Source organism: Erpetoichthys calabaricus, chromosome 5 (assembly GCF_900747795.2).
Source record: "Erpetoichthys calabaricus chromosome 5, fErpCal1.3, whole genome shotgun sequence".
Classification (NCBI taxonomy): Eukaryota; Metazoa; Chordata; class Cladistia; order Polypteriformes; family Polypteridae; genus Erpetoichthys; species Erpetoichthys calabaricus.
Window position 1 is genome coordinate 237,332,601 of NC_041398.2, and position 22,397 is coordinate 237,354,997.

General features: G+C 42.3%; 1 protein-coding gene across 1 annotated transcript in view; it reads right to left on the bottom strand.

The window, feature by feature from the left end:
- The window catches only part of LOC114652330 (uncharacterized), a 161,152-nt gene extending 152,733 nt beyond the window's left edge, over positions 1-8,419 (bottom strand). The window contains exon 1 of the mRNA XM_028802674.2: positions 7,860-8,419. Coding sequence (XP_028658507.1) covers positions 7,860-8,118 — 259 coding nt within the window. The 5' untranslated portion in view covers positions 8,119-8,419. The remainder of the gene's footprint in view (positions 1-7,859) is intronic.
- Between the last annotated feature and the right edge of the window lie 13,978 nt (positions 8,420-22,397).

The following is a 22,397-nucleotide window of genomic DNA, read 5'->3' on the forward strand; positions in this document are numbered from 1 at the left end:
GCTAACATCGAGCTCATGTGCAAATCTGGGACTCGTACGTTAGCGTTACTGCAGCGCATCCGAAGCGGATTTCCCCAATTTGCACATGAACTTTTTAACTCACCCCTTGTATTTCCTTCTTCTTATTATTCTTTAGCTATTTCCATTTTCATAAGGGGGTCACTATTTATGACTAGATTTCTCAAGTACTAATACCATTAATTTATTACTGGTGGATGTACAGTATGAAAGTTTAAAATTTTGGTCTCCTATATTTGGGTATCTCATATGTACTATGGCGGATGGCCGGGAGCTATGCCCGGAAGGACCTGGGGTCTCATGTATAACGCCGTGCGTAGAATTCACACTATAACATGGCGTATGGACAAAAGCGGAAATGTGCTTACACACAAAAAAACCCAGCTGCATAAATTTGTACAAACACCAACTTCCATGTTCTTCCGCTACATAAATCCCGGTCAGCGTGAAAAGTAACAAACGTGCACACGGCTGCTGCCACTCCCCAACTCCTCCCAGAATTACGCCTCTTTGAATATGCAAATCAATATAAATAGCCCTTAAGATCAGCCTTCGGTGAAAAGACAATGGCAAAAGCTTGGGGGAAAATAGAAGAATTTCAGCGAATAAGTGGGGGCAAAGAAAAACATATTTGTTGGTTTAAACAGTGATATAAACAACAAAAGGAAGTTGATCGAGTGACAGAGTGTCGGAGAAACTCGAAAACTCAAGTTCACAAAGTCGCACAGCCCCCTAAATTAAAAGGAAGTTGTCAGATATCAAAGTCACTGTGAAAAGGCGAGTTGTAGCCCACCGTCTGAGTGTCATATGAAAGCTTATTAGGGTACAGAGAAAAAAAAATAGGCACACAGTGGGGAAAAAACACGAAATGTCAACTTTAATCTCGACATTTCCACTTTAATAATGTAGTTTATTTTGTCATTAAAGTAGAACATCATAAACTTCATCTTAAAAACGCTTAATTTACTAGTTTCTCAAACCCCATCGTAACTAAAGTAGCACGTTAAATGCTTTGCTTTGTTTTGTATTTGATCTTCTATGTGCTCTGTGTGCACTACGTGCTTCTTAAACGGGCTTTCTCTTCCTCCAACAGGACACAGAATCCATTACATTCGTAATATTACAGCTCTCTGAATAATTAAAATACTGAGATGTATACTTGATATCATTTTCATGATGATAGGAGTTAAAGCATGTTATTAAACATGGGAACATGGTGGCAAAGTGATTGTTCATGCCTCACGCATGATGATCGCTGCGCCGTGCACAACCTTTGATGAAATAATTTATTGCAGCAGTACTGTCTCTTTCAAACGTACTAACCCCCAATTCCAATCGCCACACAATCGGTTCTGTCATAGACGTTAAGCCATCTGTAAGCTTAGAATGCCGATTCTTCAAAACTTTTAAGGAACATTGAAATATCTGCGTAGGACGTGTTTAAGTATTCTATCCATCTGTCTTTCCGCAGTGTCGTGCCAGCCCCAGCAAGAATACAGTGCGAGGCAGGAATAATCGGGGCGCCAGCTTCTCGCTAGCGCTGCAGCACCGTGTCCTCACATGTTTAATTAAATGACGTTAACATTTTATCTGTATAATGTAATAAACATATTTTGTTGCATTTCATCTTAAAAATGATATCGTCATCATGTGTAAATACGCACTTTATAAAGTGGCGCAGGTTGTACAATATTATAACTGTATTGCAAGTTTACAGTGAGGTTTTTGTACTTATAAGTACAAAGCGTTCTACAAGGAGCACTTGATGGACTGACTGAGTGCATTTATAGTTCTTGGGATGAAACTGTTTCTGAACCGCAAGGTACATACAGGAAAGGCTGTGAAGCGTTTGTCAGATGAGAGCAGTTCAATAGACAGCATGGCTGAGGCAGCGTGTGCTTGATGCTGTATACCGATAATTCTCTTTCTGATCAGCTGCTCCGAGTGGTGCAGTGAGAGTAACAACGCTAAAGCAGCTATGGTATTTGGAATAGTTTGGCCATTCCGTGGACCATTATACTGTTACAGGTTAATTACAATCAGATGCCTTAAACTAATAAACAATATGCGGTTAATTTCAGTGTATTTATAAAGCCGCATCAGGGATGTGGATCTGAAAAAGAAAGGGAAACCACACTGGAACAGTAGCACTGCTTTGACGCTGGGTGCCGCCAGTTTGCAAAACCGAACAGAGAACTTGTGTACGCCAGGGTTTGAGTTACCGTGAAAATTTGCGTGGCTTTACGACAAGCTTAGGTTTTATACATCGCGATTTGAGCGTGGAAACGGGCTTACGCAACATTTTTGTGCGTACGCACCATTTATACATAAGGCTTCAGGAGAGAGATTACACCTCCCCTGGACCATGAAAGGGCAGTCACCCTGGTCTGTATGGGGGCCACAACCCTATTGGGGCCCGTGGGCCACCACAAGGGGGCGCCCAGAGGATTGAAGACCCCTGGATGTCAGCACTTCCGGGTGGTGGAAGGAATTCCAGGGACACCTGGAGAGCACCCGGGTGCTCATGTGGCATGAGCTTCTGCCACACCAGGAAGTGCCGCGGGAAGGCCGTCACAGAGCACCTGGAGCACATCCGGGTGATTATAAAAGAGGCCGCCTCCCTCGAGTAGATGAGTTGGAGTCGGGGAGAAGAAGGCAACGCTTGGAAGGAGTGGTGGAAAGGCGGAAGGAGAAGTCCGGAGAGGAGAGAAAAGGACTGATATAAAGGTGTTTGGTGCGAGAGCACTGTGTTATGTGCCGGACTTTGATAATAAATCGTGTGTGTTTGGAACATTCGGTGTCTGTCTGTCTGTGTCCGGGACTGGCTTACCACAGTACATAAAGTAAACATACTTGATTGAAACCCCCAGAATTTTAAACCTGAATATATGCAAGCAAATACATAATTTGTAATACACATTTGTAAAACATTTTAATCTTAGTTATTGTCTCAGATGAAGCCCTTGCTGCAAACATAATGGCTCATCTCACGAGGCATCTACTGTATGGAGGAATATTTGCATAAATGAGCATAAATAATTAAATGTTTAATTAAATACATGTAATTGGTTCCTTATTTCTTTATTCATTTATTTATTTCAGTGACACCACATACACCATATATACGAGGGGGGACCCAAAAATAACCGGAAATATTTTTAAAACGTGTTTTAATTTAATTTTCTGTACAAACTACAATTAGTCTCCTTCAAAGTACTCTCCATTGGCGGAAATACACTTATCTAACCGTTTGTTCCATTGTTCAAAACATTTTTTAAATTCGGCTGAAGTAATGCCCATTAATGCTCTGGTCGTTTCTTGTTTTATCTCTTCGACGTCAGCAAAACGCCTTCCTTTCAAGTCTTTTTTCATCCGAGGGAACAAAAAGAAATCACACGGAGCTAAATCCGGTGAGTAGGGTGGGTGGTTCAGGGTTGTCATACCGTTTTTTGCCAAAAATTGGCGAATGCTGAGAGCAGTGTGAGATGGAGCGTTGTCATGATGAAAGAACCAATCGCCCGACTCCCACAAATCAGGGCGTTTCTTTCTCACACTGTTGCGCAACCTTCTTAACACTTCTAGGTAGAATGCTTGGTTTACAGTCTGACCTGCTGGAACAAATTCATAATGCACAAGACCTTTGACATCAAAAAAAGAAATCTACATTGTTTTCACTTTTGATTTCACCTGCCGAGCTTTTTTTGCTCGAGGAGAATTCGCGGTTTTCCAATGACTGGACTGCTGTTTCGACTCAGGATCGTAACTGTAGCATCGATCAAACTACTTTTACAAAAAAATTCACTGAACACAAGCACAACCTTCCAGACTGATGGCACTTGGCAGACTGACTTGTGAGGAGTGTAACTAGGTCGTCCTAGTGGCCCAACCACGTACTACATATACGTATTTTTGGGTCCCCCCTCGTACATATACACATATAGACATACTAGGTGTGTAAGCCTGTGCTGTAAAAAGCCCGGGCTCCAGAAAACTATTGAAATCATCAGAAAAAAAACTGAAATACAGAGTCGGCGGTTTCATTTTGCGGATGTGCTCACCCCCCTTGTCTATCCGCGGCTAAGCGAGTTTGTCTCTCATTTGCTTTCCTGTGCCGTTTCACTTTGGTGACGGAGTTGCTTTCTTTCAGCTTCATGCTGTAGCCTCGTATTTCTTTCTTCTACCGACTTATTAACTTGGGGCCGCCTTGCCGGCTCTTTGAGCTTCATGCTGTAGCCTCATACTTCTGGGCTGGACAGACAGACACACACACACTTGCACACGTAGATGCTTATACAGAAGATATATATGCCACATACACCAAATATGCCTCAAAATGAAAACTATAATTTTTCACCGATGTAAGTTGATTTGTTAAATAATTATTACCCAAGAACCAGTTGTATGATTCTCCTTTTTATTTGTGTACAAATAAATTACCTGAGAGCCAACTGCACGATTCACATTCATCTTATTGTTGAACAGAAGCAGTAACTCAAAAACGAGTCACACAATTCTCGTTCACTTGTAATTCTGTAACATAATCTTATTTTAGTTGTGCGTGTTAAATATGTTATCATGTATATGAATTGTTATTATTATGTTAAATATATAATTAAATATACATGTGTCTACTCTTTATATCAGGGGGGTTCCAAAGATTCCCAGAATCAGGCAATAGCGCAGGAGTAGGGTGTAGTTATCTGTGCTTCCAGGTGTTGCCTGCCTACAGTCTTGTTAACCGAGGGGTAGGCAATGTCGGTCCTGTAGGGCCGCAGTGGTTGCAGGTTTTCATTACAACCGAATTGCTTAATTAGAAACCAATCTTTGCCAAAATCCGACCTTATTTAATTTTATGGCTTGGTAGTCTGCAAAGTTAGGTTCTTATTTCATAGATTTTTTTATCCTTTCCAAGGATATCATCCAAGTGATTTGAACCCAACAAACGTCACATTTATCTATTAAGTGTTTTAATAAACCAAACAGTGCATGATGGATCCACACAGGTGTAAATGGAAACAAGTTAGATGGACAGTTGCTGGGTCCTTTGTCATTTCCATCTTATTGCTAATAAGGATCCATTAAAACACTGTTAAAGATTGAAATAGGCAATTAAGGGAGGGGAACCTTAACAAGCGAGACCACTAAAATGAAGCATCAAAATGTCACTTGAGTAATAAGGGCTTCATCAGCAAGAATTGATTTTTCATTAAGAAACTGGGTTGGAACGAAAACCTGCAGCCACTGTGGCTCTCCAGGACCGAGAACCAGTCTGTCAAGAGGCATTGTGCTGAGCTGATCGAGCGCCTATTTCTGACATTTATTCTTTAATCGTGCGGGTGACTTCAGCGATTTTTCTCTAGACTGAAAAAAAAGCACATCAGGTCATATAAAACACAATGATGACTGTGTCTTTGCAAACTGACACTTGCTGATAAAGAGTTTCCCAGTAGACAGACTATTAATCAGAAACATTACGTCAAACTGCTGAGACATCTTCAGGAAAGCATCAGCAGCGCATGTGAAAGTGCATTGTACACCAGGAGAGCGCACCTGCGCACACTGCACTGTCAGTCAAAATTGTTTGAAAAAAAAACCAAAGAGGATGTTGCTTCACACTCCCTGAATTTGTCAGATCTTGCTCCCTGTGATTTCATTTGGCTCCTGAAATTAAAGCTGAGACTAAAGGTAAGACTATTTGAATTACCACAAATTACCATTTCGTTTTCTAACCCAGCACAATCCTCAGTAGGGCTGCGGGGGAGCTGTTGCCTAACCCAGCAAGCATAGGTCACAAGGCAGGAACAATCCCTAAACAGGGTGCCAGCCCATTGCAGGATGAACATGTGCACTCACACACACTCACATCACGGCCAATCAGCCTTAGAAAATGATATTGTATGATATGGTATATAAACAAACATATAAATTATTCAAATATGCACTTGTGTTGAGATCAGAGTTGGACTCCTATGGTACTGTGTCTCTTCAGAGAACCCTTGGGTACCACTGGTCTGACTTTATGTTGCTCATGGAGTCCTGAATGAGGCACATGACCTGCATTGTGAGGGAGCGTCAGTTACGGCACAACGGCCATGTGGTACGATTCCCCGAGGGTGATTCGGCTCATTGTTGAGGATCTGAGCGGCTGGGCCAGGCCATGGGAATGCCCAAGTAACCACCTGGCTGCAGTCATTTCCAGAGGGTGGGACTGGACCACATGCCTGCCTGGAGGTTGCCAACTAGGATCCTGTGCAGTTTCGTTGTGTGGCGGGTGCAGCAACGCACTGTACAAGTGCATGCTCCCCAACCTGACCTGACCTGATCCGAGGCATTACTTTATGTATGCACCAGCGTCTAATTCTAAAAATAAATGAAAAGAGTCATATGTAACAAAAGAATCAATTTAAACTGGTAGTTTGAAAGAATCAAATCGGTAAAGTGAATTGAAATGCCCATTACTATCCTAAGAGCTGGTCGATTCGCTTTGGGCACCATTGTTTGAAAGATGTCATTTATGAAAGTTAATGGGTGTGCCCTTTGGACACCGAGGGTGACAAACCAAATAGTCGAACTCTGATGATACTGAGTGGCCGCTGTTACCTGATGGGTGCTGTTTATAAAAGTAATTGTAAGCACAGCATTGTAGATAGATAGATAGAAACTTTATTAATCCCATGGGGAAATTCACATACTCCAGCAGCAGCATACTGATACAAAAAAAAAATTAAAGAGTAATAAAAATGTAGGTAAAAACAGACAATAACTTTGAATAATGTTAACGTTTACCCCCCCAGGTAAAATTTAAGAGTCGCATAGTGTGGGGGAGGAACGATCTCCACAGTCTGTCAGTGGAGCAGGACGGTGACAGCAGTTTGTTGCTGAAGCTGCTCCTCTATCTGGAGATGACACTGTTTAGTCAGTGGATGCAGTGGATTCTTAATAATTGATAGGACCCTGCTGAGTGCTACTGCTGGAGAGCAAGCTCCGGAAACCAAAAGGGGGCCACTAACCCCCCCCCCCCCCCCCCCCTTAAATGTCCACCCTGCTTAGGACTCCAATTGGGTTTCAACCAGCAAGGACTACCCCTATAAACTTGAACCGCTCACCAATATCATCATTGATGGCCCACTGCTGCCACCTGCAGGACAGCATTGTAAATTCATCTACATACCACTATTATATTTCTCAATCTCAGAACCCTACTTTACAGGCAAAATCCCATGTGGCGGGAGGGGGGGGCGTCGTCTCTAATTAGTTACCGTATGCAGACTGATTACAAACATTCTTTTCTGTATAATATTATAAGTTATACTTGACGCTGTTCATGTTTTAAAATTCCTAATGCAATGCGGTGTATATTCTCACCTACATGCTGCCTTTACCCAATGTCCTTATTTACTAAGGTTTCGCTGCTGCCATGTCAGTATCTATCTATGCATCCATTTTAGTTCCATCCAATCCACTATTCCAGGGCAAGGTGTCGTGGCACCAGGAGCCAGCCAATCCCAGCATTGTCAAAACTCAAACCCGTAATCCAATCAGTGCGCTCCGGGCACGCGTTTATGTAACTGGGTTCCCTTCGACTGGGCGGGGCTACCTGCATCATTGCAAGGTGGCAGTCACGGGAAAGGCGACTATCCGTTGACTCAGCGGTCTTTTAAATTGTCACTTTGTCGCTGCGGACTCTCTCCCTCTAAGTCTCGCTACTTGTGCACTGTGACAACCCAGCGTATCACACCTAGACAAGGACCCGCCCTTAACCCTGCTGTCACACAGCTGCTCTTCTTGACCGGTCACCACGCCCTCGCCTCCCCGACTGAACACACACACACACACATTACCTGCGGTGGCCGTGTCTCCCCAAAAGCCTGAGGCGCAGCCGACCCGGACAGTCTTCTGACTCGTCGAGGCATTTCTTCTGGGTGTCTGGACGTAACAGCACACAATGCTGCCGACACTTTTCTTCAGTGAGTTACGCGAGTAGCTGAGGCTCCAGAATGTTTTCTTCGAAGTGCACTTCGGGGCAGCACCGGGGTGACAGTTGTAATAAAAGTATGACTTTGCATGCCGAAGTCTCGGAAACCTCATGAGCGTAGTCATCTTCGAGCCCTTAAATGAGGACGGCGCATTTAACAACCTGCAAACAATGCAGTATTGTTTGTGTGCAAAGGTTCGGATGGCGGGAATGTTGCGAGAAACAGTGTCCCCCGGCGTAACACAGCCGAGTGAAGAAAGGTTCCTGTTAAACCGCTCTGTGATCGAAAACACTGCAGCGCTCTGTTTGTGGTGTTAAGATTATTTGACTCGGAGATTGTGATCACAGATTTGCAGCAGGTCTGCTCTTCACAAACACTCTTAAGGTCATACATTGACTGTCTGGTCGCTGTGATCCCAAATCATTAGAAGAGCTTTGGGACAAACTAAACTTTGCCTTCAAGTCAGCTGCGCTCCGTCCACAAAAGACACCGCTAGCTTTGACTTAAATATTCATAAATTTTATATGGAAGATGAATTGTGCCAAAATGAAATGTAGTCCAACGTGTTAACTACATTTCAGTGTAATGCATGTGCCTGCGATGCATTTCATTATGGTAGGGTGTAAAAAATATATTAACCCAGTGGCAGCTCTAGTAGGGAACAAATGAAGCTTAAATTTTGGGGCCCCAGAAGCGACTTTAGTCCACATTGCTTAAAACTTGTCTACTGAATAAGAGGGGTTTAAAAAAAAAAATCATAGTAATAATATAGTGTAATTCAAAATAAAATATTAGTTAAAATAAAAATTAAAAAGTTTTTAAAGAATTATGTATGCTAGCCGTAAACAAAAAAATGTTCATATTAAGGATATTTCATTCTAAATACTGTATATTTAATGTAAAATAAGATTCTTGGACTGAATGGCCTGTTCACGCCTAGATTGTTTTAATGTTCTAATTATAAATAATTTAAAACACTATTAACATTCGTGACAGAAACTGAACTTTTTATTAAAATTATTTCCCTTAGGCTAGCCGTAATTGAAAAAAATGAAAGCATATTTTGGTAAATTTTTATTTACATGACTCTTAAAACACTAAGGTCTGTGTGTCAGGTCCCTCTAAGCCAGGAGTCCTCAATCACAGTCCTGGAGGGCCGCAGTGGCTACGGGTTTTCATTCCAGCCAGTGTCCTAGTTAGAACTCAGTCCTTGCTGATAATGATAGTTGGTGTTTAACTCTATGCTTTGTTAGTGCTTTCATTCACCAAAGACAAATTTTAGTTACTTTGTAGATCAGAGGGCCTCCACTACAGTCCTAGAGGTCTGCTATGGCTGCAGGTTTTCACTTTAACCAATTTCTTAATTCAAACCCTTTTATTTACTACTAAAGCAATACGTTTTTTGAGCTTAATTTTACTTGTCTCGCCTGTTACCATTCAGAACCCTTAATCGAGTATTTTAGATTTTAGCAGCTGCATTTAAGTTTTAATTGTTGCCTGTTTTCCTAATCAGACATTAGTTAATAATGAGATGCAGATAACCAATAAACCAGCAGCTCTCCAGCTCATGTGCTTACCATGAAATATCTGTGATAAAAAATGTTTAGAAATGAATGAGAGAGGAATTGGAAGGACCATTAAGTTTAAATCTATTCTAGTCCACAAAACACTTGGGTAATGTTCTCATAGAAGGAAACTCTGCAGTGCAATTCAAATTGCTCTTGGATGAATGCAAACATTAACAAGCTAAATAGTTCAATACCAAGTTTCATTATCAGCATGGACTGTTTTCTAATTAAGAAACTAGTTGGAATAAAAACCTGCAGTCACTGCGGCCCTCCAGGACTGTGATTGAGGACCCCTGCTCTAAGCAATCTGATTGGTCAGTTTGGCTTTGGTGATGCAACAAAAGAGAATGTGAGACGCAAAAGGAAAAGTGATGGCGCACAATGAGGGAGTTTCCTTCAAAGATGGCGAGTATAAAACCGGACCAGAGGCTAAAAAAGGTGCCTTGAAAATAATGGCAGAGTCTGAGAAGCAGGCTTTATGGGAACACGCTCGGGATGGAGAGGCGGTGAAAAGACATTCACTCACATGAATATAGAAGAGAGGCGCTGAAGGTGCATGTAGGGCAAGAGATAGCAAATATTTTTAAACTATTCAATTACCTGTCTTCAACAGGCATCGTGGCTAGTAATCTTATAAAACCTTAAAACTTATTAAACATACAGTTAAGTCCATAATTATTTGGACAGAGACAACTTTTTTCTCATTTTGGTTCTGTACATTACCACAATGAATTTTAAATGAAACAACACCGATGCAGTTGAAGTGCAGACTTTCAGCTTTAATTTAGTGGGGTGAACAAAACGATTGCATAAAAATGTGAGGCAACTAAAGCATTTTTTTAATTCAATCCCTTCATTTCAGGGGCTCAAAAGTAATTGGACAAAATTAAATAACTGGAAATCAAATGTTCATTTCTAATACTTGGTTGAAAACCCTTTGCTGGCAATGACAGCCTGAAGTCTTGAACTCCTGGACATCACCAGATGTTGGGTTTCCTCCTTTTTAATGCTCTGCCAGGCCTTTACTGCAGCGGCTTTCAGTTGCTGTTTGTTTGTGGGCCTTTCTGTCTGAAGTTTAGTCTTCAACAAGTGAAATGCCTGCTCAATTGTGTTAAGATCAGGTGACTGACTTGGCCATTCAAGAAATTTCCACTTCTTTGCTTTAATAAACTCCTGGGTTGCTTTGGCTGTATGTTTTAGGTCATTGTCCATCTGTATCATGAATCAATTTGACTGCTGTATTTAGCTGGATTTGAGCAGACAGTATGTCTCTGAACACCTCAGAATTCATTCGGCTGCTTCTGTCCTGTGTCACATCATCAATAAACACGAGTGTCCCAGTGCCACTGGCAGCCATCACACTGCCTCCCTCCACCGTGTTTTACAGATGATGTGCTATGCTTTGGATAATGAGCTGTTCCACGCCTTCTCCATACTTTTTTCTTGCCATCATTCTGGTAGAGGTTGATCTTGGTTTCATCTGTCCAAAGAATGTTTTTCCAGAACTTTGCTGGCTTTTTTAGATGTTCTTTAGCAAAGTCCAATCTCGCCTTTCTATTCTTGAGGCTTATGAGTGGCTTGCACCTTGCAGTGCATCCTCTGTATTTACTTTCATGCAGTCTTCTCTTTATGGTAGACTTGGATATCGATACGCCGACCCCCTGAAGAGTGTTGTTCACTTGGTTGGCTGTTGTGAAGGGGTTTCTCTTCACCATAGAAATGATTCTGTGATCATCCACCACTGTTGTCTTCCATGGACGTCCAGGTCTTTTTGCGTTGCTGAGTTCACCAGTGCTTGCTTTCTTTCTCAGGATGTACCAAACTGTAGATTTTGCCACTCGTAATATTGGAGCAATTTCTTGGATGGGTTTTTTCTGTTTCTGTTAAAATTCATTGTGGTAATGTACAGAACCCAAATTAGAAAAAAGTTGTCTCTGTCCAAATATTTATGGACCTAACCGTATAATGCTTTACTAATAAATAACATTTTTACCTATGTACAATTAATTCACATTAGAAATGAAAAGTTAATAAAATATCTATGGTAGATGCAAACAGTAGATGATGTGTTGTAACAAAAAAGGGGAGACGCTGAAACTATAAGGCATAGGAAATCTGTATTCACACCAGTGACTTTGACATGTGAGATAATCCAGTGGAGCAATTTTAATCAAAATCTGAGATGTAGTGGATACATTTAAAAAAATAACAAATCTGTCATGAAACAGCCCCGTTGAAGAAAATAACAGTGTTTACCCAGACCTTGCTGCTGGATTCGAAGGCACACCCATAACAGTTAAAGCTTCAGGGCCCCAAAAATGTAGGTCCACTACTGTTATTGACCAAATCAGAGGCGATTCTAGGGACTGTGGGGGCCCTAGGCAAAAAAAAACATTGGACCCCTCTCCAACTCATCTCCCCCAAGTCTCGACATGGTCAAACTGAAATAAAAGGGACATTTCAGAATATTACTAATGGGCCTTCTTCAGGGAACAACTACAGATGTTTTGCAGCAAGTAAACAAAGCTTTGCAAGTTGAAGCAAACAATTTATACACGTGTCCTAACTTCTGTTGAGCCCTTAAAAACCCCCAGTGTGTCTTAAAGCAGAGTTGGAGCCGACTGTGTTACTACACCCTCTGAAGAACAACTTGGACAGTGTTACACTGGTGTAGAACAAATAAAGAATGACAAAAAAAGTCAAGGAATTATTAAGTGTACAACATTTTATTCAAATTTTTAATCCATCGATGTAGCCCCCTTTTGCTGATCTAACAGCCCAACTGTGGTAAACTTTTTCATTCAGAATGCCAGTCACTCTGTGCAATGACTTTTATTAATGCAAATGTCTGTGATGTACCATCTGTTGGAATGACAAACACAATGAATGTATCTCAGTTATATGCCATTTGGTACAGAATTTGTAAAAGCAATGTTATTGAGTATGGTGTGCCATCTGTTGGAATGACAAACGCAATGAATGTATCTCAGTTATGTGCCATTTGGTACAGAATTTGTAAAAGCAGTGTTATTGATTGTGGTGAGCCATCTGTTGGAATGACAAATGCAGTGCATATGTCTCCGTTATATGCCATTTGGTACAGAATTTGTAAAAGCAGTGTTATTGATTGTGGTGTGCCATCTGTTGGAATGACAAATGCAGTGCATGTGTCTCCGTTATATGCCATTTGTTACAGAATTTGTAAAAGCAGTGTTATTGGTTGTGGTGAACCATCTGTTGGAATGACAAATGCAGTGCATCTATCTCTGTTATATGCCATTTTGTGTGGGATTCATGAAAGCAGTGTTAATGTTTCTGATATGCCATCTGTTGGATTGACGGAGACACAGCAACTGGATTGACATGCAGACAGACACGTATAGTTTAATTAAGATGGATTGTATTTTCTGGTATTGTATTAGTATTAGCTTGACTTTAGGCACAGTCTGGGATCTGCTATGGAGAAAACATTTTACTACATCTTATACTCCTGTATGGTTTTACATGTGACAAATTAAAAACCTTCAACCTTGAGCATTTTTGCAGTGCATTTATGTATGTATTTAAATGTGTCCAAAATGTTCAGTACCTCCATACTTGACCACTAGGTGTCGCTTGCAGTACATGTGGCAGTCCAACTCACTATTTTTATTCTCAGGGTTGTTGAGAGGCCAGCTCAGCAGAGAAGATTTTTTATGTTTGGTTTATTTGTTTGTTTGTTTTCCCAATCCTGCTTTAGTTTTATTTGAATGAGTAAAAGATTAACTTGACCTGAGGTGGTTTTAATGCTCAAAATAATTTCACAAGATATGGCAAATATTTGTGCTTGGTCCTTTCCAAATTGATTCTGAACCATGACTATCAATGCTTTTTATTTATCAAACAGAGCAAAAGGCCATTGAACGTATGACTGCAAGAAAATCTAAGTAAATACTGATATCTCTGTCACCAAAGCCTACTCATTTACATTTCCAAAAAAAAAAGACCATATGATTAGTAACATATTGGCTCACTCAAGCAGTTTTCTTCATCATACTTGAGCAAACATCCTGCTCTGTAATATGTAAAAACACATTAAAATAGTAAAAGAGAGTTTGTGAGGTTGCCTGGCTGGACCATTCAACAATCCATTTTTCTGAATCCTCTTTATCAATTCCACAGTTGGAACGCCAGGACACACGTGCTGGGCTAAACACATGGTGACCCTTTAGAACATTAGAATATTATGAAAACTTGTGACGAGAACAGGACATTCAGCCCAACAAGCTCATTATCCCAGATTCTCGAAAATAACATCAAGTTACGATTTGAAGGTCCCTCAAGTCCTACAGTTGCTTTTATATCGCCCAGAAGCACTTTATACCGGGGTTAGCCAGACCCTGCTATCCAGAGTCCAAAATGCTGCAGTTTGTCTTTCAACTGGCAAGCACATTACAACTGTCTTGGCTGGGCTCCATTGGCTACCTGTTAAATACAGAATTGACTTTAAGATTTTATTATTTATTTAAGGTATTTCTTCATTGTATATCTCGGACCACCTTACTGTTTATGTCCCCCCAAGGTCACTGAGATCCACTGACAAATTGCTTTTAATAGTTCAAAGGATGACGCATAAGACAAAGTATGGCTGAGCGTTTTCTGTAGCTGCCCTGAAGCGATGGCACTGTCTTCCACTGCACATTAGGTCTACTTCTACTTTAAAGTGTCTTAAGATGAGGCTGAAGACTTATTTTTTGGTATGGTGTTACACATGGGCACCTGGAGACCACCTTCCAGTGTCTGAGACGGTAAGTAGTATCACCTTGCGAGAAGAGGGGGAGTGGGCGCTAACCACTTTTTCACTCTCCACTGCAGTTACAATGAGATGTTTGAGGATGGCAACTAGCCCTGCCCTCAATACAATATAATACAATTCAATTTATTTTTGTATCGCCCAAAATCACACAAGAAGTGTCGCAATGGGTTTTAACAGGCCCTGCCTCTTGACAGCGCACCAGCCTTGACTCTCTAAGAAGACGAGGAAAAACTCCCAAAAAAAATGGAAGAAACCTCTGGAAAGGCAGTTCAAAAAGAGACCCCTTTCCAGGTAGGTTGGGCATGCAGTGGGTGTCAAAAAGGAGGGGGTCAATACAATAAAATACACAGAACACAAGTAATCCTCAATACAGTATAAAAATAAAAAATGTACAAGTACAGAGCAGAATTCAACAGTAGATGATATCCCATAATATGATCTGGATTTGTTTAGAGTCCTGGAGACCTCAGCCATCAAGCCGCCTCACCTACTTGGCCATTCCACAGCTGAGTCAGCGCTGGGCCAGCCAATCCGATGAAAGGACCCCTCTACCTGATGATTCCTGTGATCCTCCATCAGGGATGACTTTACCTTAGGCAGGCAAAACAACTTGGCAGGTAGGCCGTGGCACCAAGTGCCACATTTGAGTAATGAGAAGAGAAACAGAATTGGTGAGGGTTAGTAACAAATTATAACTATCATGTTACTTATGTTTTAGTGACTAACAACAGAGATACAGTCTGTACAGTTAATCAGCAGCTCTAGGCAGGGTGTGCTAAACTGAAGTGGTGAGTCTTCAGCCGGGATTTAAAAGCTGAGACCGAAGGGGCATCTCTTATAGTAGCATGCAGACCATTCCACAATTTAGGGGGGTCCTGTAACTAAAAGCTCAACCTCCCGCTGTTATTTTATTAATTCTTGGAATCATAAGAAGACCGGCATTTTGAGATCTTAATGTGCGCTCAAGTCATGATAAGTTCAGACAAGTAAACCAGACCTCGGCCATTTAATGCTTTATATGTTAAAAGGAGGATTTTGAAATCGGCCCTAAACTTAACCGGGAGCCAGTGTAAGGATTTAAGAACTGGAGTTATGTGTTCGTATTTTCTTGTTCTTGTAATAATTCTTGCAGCAGCATTTAACTGGAGGCTGTATAAAGAACAATTTGAACGACCAGTGAACACCGCATTCCATCCACCCATCCATTATCCAACCCTCTGTATCCTAACTACAGGGTCTGCTGGAGTCAATCCCAGCCAACACAGGGCGCAAGGCAAGAGACAAACCCCGGGCAGGGCGCCAGCCCACCACAGGAACACCACATTGCAGTAGTCAATCCTACTAGAAATAAATGCATGAATTAATTTCTCAGAATCCTGCTTATTTAGAAAATGCCTTAATTTCCCAACATTTTTTAAGATGGAAGAAACCTGATTTGGACAACTTTGTAATGTGCGCTTTAAATGACCTGCTAGAGTCAAAGATAACTCCTACACAAGGACCAAAGAAGGCTCCACCCCTTCAGGGAGGCCCACAAAGCCCAGCGAAGGCTCCGCCCTTTCAGGAGACAACCAATCTCATTAAGATTCTCTGATAAATTGCTTTGAGCTATTCCGAGGAGGAAGTGTAAAACAAAGGGTGGTGGAGCCTTTTCTGTAGTTGGCTTCAAGCAGTGGAAGTGTCTTGCACTGCAGATTAGGTCTCCTTTTACTTTAAAGTGTCTTAAGAGAAGGCTGAAGACTTATTTTTACTCACTAGTGTTAAGTAGTTCTTAGTATTGGTTAGTAAGGTGTCGTGCATGTGAGCCTGGAGACCATCTTCCAGGCCCTGAGATGGTAAGCAGTAGCAAATTGGGACAAGAGGGGGGCGCTGGCACTAACCACTTCTTCTCTCTCTGCCACAGTTCTGATGAGGTGTCTGAGGACTGCGGCTAGCCCCACCCACAAGGACCAAAGAAAGCTCCACCCATTCAGGGAGGTGTTCTTTTGGAACCAGGACCTCAATGGAGTCTGCAGGGAAAGTACAAGAGGGTAAATATCATGACCTATGTAGGGGGTCCTGCACATATTCTCATGTTCACTGGGGGGACCATGGAGGAATAAAGGTTCAGAACCTTGGTGGTAGTGCCCTGGTTCCTACTTTATGTCTACTGTTACCTGGATAGTCTCCAGAGATTCTTGTCCTGGGGGTCACCTTCCTACCTCTGTCTAGGCAGGACAAGAGGGGGGTATTTGCAAACACCACCTTCTTTTTCACCTCCAGTTTCCGAGAGATGGCCCCAGAAAGACACCCAGCACCCACTTTCAACCCTGAGATGGCTCCGCTCCTTGGGGTCCACAAAGGGGCTCATTTTTGGAACCCAGAACATAGAGACGGAGTTCCCGCTAAGGAAACCAACTTTTGATGGCTGCCGGAATAGCTCCACTTTTGTTTAAGCCCACTCACCCACAAAGTGATTTTTATCGTTATTTTTTTTCCAGTTTTGGCTGTATGCCTGTAAATTAAACGGGGTGTCCCAGCTGGTACCCCAACTATTCCTCCTGCCCAATTTGTCCACCAGTCACACTCTAAAATGGATGTTAGGTTGTGATTCTTACACCTCGTTCCTTGCAATAAAATATTACCCTACAGTGGTGTACTGCTGCAAAAGCAGAGACATTTTTAAACTGGTGTGCCTTTTGAAGTACTGCGGGGGTCTAGATTTTAAACAGGGGTGAAGTTAACTTTTTCCTTTAACTGAAAATCAATCAGCACTTTAGACTCTTCTAAGTTGCAAAGGCTAAAACCAAATAAACAGATTTGTCTGGAGCCCTGAGGATTGTGGTGAATAATTTGAAGATTAATCCCAAAGCTAACATGAAATTCAGATAAATCATTACAGCCATGCATCAGGGCGCATTCTGACTACGGTGTTTTTAAAGAACAAATCGTTCTCATATTGCAAACAATTCTTTCAGTACCCGCTCTCAAGGATTTTTCAGAAAGGTCACAAGGGGACTTGGGGCCCATCCCAGTAAGCACAGAGCACACAAGACAGGAACAATCCAGGTGGGAGTCCATCAGGGCACAGGGGAAGGGAAAACTGCTGATAATTCACCGAAGCATATTGGCTTGTGTGCAGATCAGTAAGATCTTTGGGTTGCCATCTTGTGTAAACTTTTTAGTACTCCAAGTCTGTGCAGATCCATAGCTGATATCCATCGGTCTTCTTTGATGAAGGCATTCGCCGTGCTGATGTGGACTTGTGTGCGTGATGTTGATGCACAACCAGCTCGACCTTCGTTAGTTATGGTTGTTCTTCCTGCTTTAAGCCTTCCGACCCATTCATAAACTTTTCGTTGAGTCACGCTGTTTTCACTTCTGTACTGAACCAACATCCTTCTCACTACGGCATGTTGTTTAACAAAGGTGCAATCCCTCAGTGGAGCGTCCATGTTCATTTCCCCTTGGCTTCAACTACACTGATGGCTGAGCACTGCACTGTGTGTTTTCAATAATGAGCCATCGCCGTTTTGGTCACCATATCATTTTCAAATTTCTTTTACTTTTTGATTCACCCTCATATAAGCATAGACTTGACTTTATATATTCAGACTTTGACCTTTTAATCATGATAAAGGAAATTACAATAGCATAGCACAATACTCCTTTACCTCTCTCTGTGTCTCCCAAGCTCCTCTCGTTACGACTAACACCCACACAGCCTGTGATAAGAGACAAAAATAATAATAATAATTCTTTATGTTTATATAGCGCTTTTCTCACTACTCAAACCACTTTACATAGTGAGTGGGGACACACTTCAGCCACCATTAATGTCCAGCATCCACCGGGATGATGCAATGGTGGCCATTTTTGCTCCAGTACACTCACCACACGTTAGCTGTTAGGTGGTGAAGGGGTGAGAGACAGTTAGCCAGTGTAAAAGGCGCTATATAGCGCCCAACCCGGCACAGACTCAGGCAGAGGCACGTACTTAAATAAAACATGCTTTTATTTCTCTTCAGCCGTGGGGCACGCCTTCCCCGTGTCCCACAGGCCCAACACAGTCCCAAATACACTCACAATTACTCTATAAACAACAATCCTTCTATCCACCTCAGCAGTAGCACCACCACCACCACCACCACCACCACCACTCCTCCTCCTCCTCCTCCTCCTCCTCCTCCTCAGGCTTAGTCCTCCTCCTCCTCCCGACTCTGGCTCTCTCGAGTGGTGGTGGCTGGGCTTTTTTATACCCCACCCAGAAGCGGTCCAGGTGCTTGATTACCTGGCCCTAATTGACCTTCCGGGTGGGGCTGACGAGTCGACCAGCTGGGCTGGAAAGTCCATGCAGCTCCCCCTGGCAGCCATCCAAGCCCCCAACCAGGCTGTGGAGGACTCCATCTCCCATGGAGCCTTGCGCCAGGTTGGGGAATCATCGTCCACCAGGGAGGCTGCCACCAAGCGTCCCGGAGGAGGTACTGAGCTGCCCATGGTGGCTCCCCCGGAATAGATGCAGCAGGGGCGTCCCTGCCGGGCATGGGACCCGGCTGTCCTTCACACCAGCTACAGACAGGGGATGATTAGGAGGCCAGAATGACTCGGCCATAGTGGATAATTTAGCCAGGATATCAGGATCTTTTATAACCACAGAGTCAGGACCTTGATTTTATGTCTCTTCTGAAGGATGGTGCCATTTTTACAACACAGTGTCCCCATCACTGCACTGGGGCATTAGGGCCCACAGTCAGACCACAGGATAAGTGCCTCATGCTTTTTTTAAGGCTATCCACAACCTTGCCCCTCCATATCTGTCTGACCTCCTATAATATAATATAAGCGTGGCTTTTAAAAAGTTTTATATATATACAATACTGTGCAAAAGTTTTAGGCAGGTGTGAAAAAATGCTGTAAACAAAGAATGCTTTCAGAAATATAAATAATGATTGTTTATTCTTATCAATTTACAAAATGCAAAGTGAGAGAACAAAAGAAAAATCTAAATCAAATTAATATTTGCTGTGACCACACTTTGCCTTCAAAACAGCATCAATTCTTCTAGGTACACTTGCACACAGTTTTTGAAGGAACTCGGCTGGTAGGTTGTTCCAAACATCTTGGAGAACTAACCACAGATCTTCTGTGGATGTAGGCTTCCTCACATACTTCTGTCTCTTCATGTAATCCCATACACACTCAATGATGTTGAGATCAGGGCTCTGTGGGGGCCATACCATCACTTCCAGGACTTCTTGTTCTTCTTTACGCTGAAGATAGTTCTTAATGACTTTGGCTGTATGTTTGGGGTCGTTGTCCTGCTGCAGAATAAATTTGGGGCCAATCATACGCCTCACTGATGGTATTGCATGATGGATAAGCATCTGCCTGTATTTCTCAGCATTGAGAACACCATTAATCCTGACCAAATCTCCAACTCCATTTGCAGAAATGCAGCCCCAAACGTTCAAGGAACCTCCACCATGCTTCACTGTTGCCTGCAGACACTCATTATTGTTCCGCTCTCCAGCCCATTGATGAACAAACTGCCTTCTGCTACAGCCAAATATTTCAAATTTTGACTCATCAGTCTAGAGCACCTGCTGCCATTTTTCTGCACCCCAGTTCATACCTTGAGTCGCTTGGCCTTGTTTCCACGTCGGAGGTATGGCTTTTTGGCTGCAACTCTTCCATGAAGACCACTTCTGGCCAGACTTCTCCGGACAGTAGATGAGTGTACCTGGGTCCCACTGGTTTCTGCCAGTTCTGAGCTGATGGCACTGCGGGACATCTTCCGATTTCGAAGGGTAATAAGCTTGATGTGTCTTTCATCTGCTTGGCCGACCACTGCGTCTACGATCCTCAACGTTGCCCGTTTCTTTGTGCTTCTTCAAAAGAGCTTGAACAGCACATCTTGAAACCCCAGTCTGCTTTGAAATCTTTGTCTGGGAGAAACCTTGCTGATGCAGTAGGACTACCTTGTGTCTTGTTGCTGTGCTCCATCTTGCCATGACATGAAACTGTCTTCCACAACCTCACCTTGGTAGCAGAGTTTGGCTGTTCCTCACCCAGTTGTACGCCTCCTTCACAGCTGTTTCTGTTTCAGTTAATGACTGTGTTTCAACCTACGTGTGACATTGATGATCATTAGCACCTGTTTGGTAGAATTGGTTGATCAGACACCTGACTAGAATCCTACAAAATCTCTGACTTTGTGCAAGTGGACCTATAAGAATTGATGCTGGTTTGAAGGCAAAAGGTAGAAACACCAAATACTGATTTGTTTTAGATTTTTCTTTTGTTTGCTCACTTTGCATTTTGTAAATTGATAACAATAAACAATCATTATTTATATTTCTGAAAGCATTCTTTGTTTACAGCATTTTTTCACACCTGCCTAAAACGTTTGCACAGTACTCTCTCTCTCTCTCTCTCTCTCTCTCTCTCTCTCTCTCTCTCTCTCTCTCTCTCTCTCTATATATATATATATATATATATATATATATATATATAATATTTTCAACTTTCTAGTCTTGGATTTGTTTTAGTTTAATTTTGTAATCAATATTTTAACACTTCCTTTAATATTTCTATCAGTTACTAGCGCCATCTATTGGTGAATTCTTGAACTATTCTTCATATGAAAATTTAATTTCTTAATTAACATGGATTAATTGATCAATTAGTGAAACTGATTATTGATTCATGTATTGTCATCGGAAGTGAGTAAGTGTGCAAAATTTCAAGTCATTTGGACAATAGGGAGTGGGTTAAATATAGATTACAAGATTTGTACCAGACAACAAATAGGTGAAGTTAAAAGAAGTGTGGTAATAATAATAAATTATCAGCGTTCCAATGAGCAGTTAACTCAGTCTGAAATGTCATTAAGAAATGGCAGTTAAGGAGAACCCTGGAGGTTAACATACAATCTAGAAGACCAAGAAAAGTCACAGATCGAACAGAACAAAAGGCAAAGCACGACCCCAAACGAGTAAAAGGGACCTGCTGAGAGTACTGGAGTGGTGGTGCACTGCTGTCCTGTCAGCGTTACTCATACCGACATGGCCTTCACAGAAGAGGTATCAGAAGGAAACCATACCTGCCATCTCACCACGAAAAATACAACAACATCTGTGTCATGAAGTGAGGTCCGTGGCGGCTCTAGTTTTTAGAAAAATGCTGCGGTCAAGCTCAGGCGCTGAGTGCAGGTGTGGGGTAGCGTGGCGGAGCAGCTCCGGGGTGTTGTTGAGATGATTGACTTGTCATGTGAATTCACGAGCAGTTGCTCACAGTTCAGCAAATGGCCTTGTTAGCAATCTGGGGTGCGTACTTAACCACCTGCTCCTGCCAATATTTAAAAAGAGGCATCTGAGTGAAACATGAGAGGACAGTTGAAGGAGAAATGCAAAGGCAAAAACGTCAGGTGCACGAGGAAGTGCGGTAGCAAGGAGGAGGAGGAGGAATAGTCTGGCTTTGCAAAAGATGCAAAGTTAATGGTTCGCTGAGGGGTGTCTCCCCTGAACAGTTGTGTAGGACCAGGGACTTGGATTGACCCTCCCATGCATAGTTTCTTAAACTATTGGTCCCAACCCATTTTGGGTCACAGGTTGCCTACTTTTGGGTTGCATAGAGTCATGACTCACCATCATATTCAATGGGAAAGGGTCATGTAAGGTTTGTGAAGAGGCTCCCAATGGATCGCCACATTGCTCCACCATGACTATCAGCAGGAATTCTCCAAGAAGGGCCAAACCTTGAATTCTGCAACTGGAAGAGACTGAGAAGGGTAAGACTGGGTTGCAAGAAAAAAGAGAATTTTTAAGAAAAAAAGCTCTCATGGCTCCAGGAAGCACTGATGGGAGTGTGTAGAAAGATGGAGGGCCAACTATTTACAGTACATCTTGGCTCATGCCGATGAAGGTGGGCACAACGGGAGTCGGGTGAAGACAACCGTAGCTGTTAGTGTCACTGCCAGCCACTAGCTGGGGAGATGGAAATGAAGGGTCACATTAGACTTGCCAAGGAGTCTAATGTAATGCCTTGGAGCATTCTGTAATG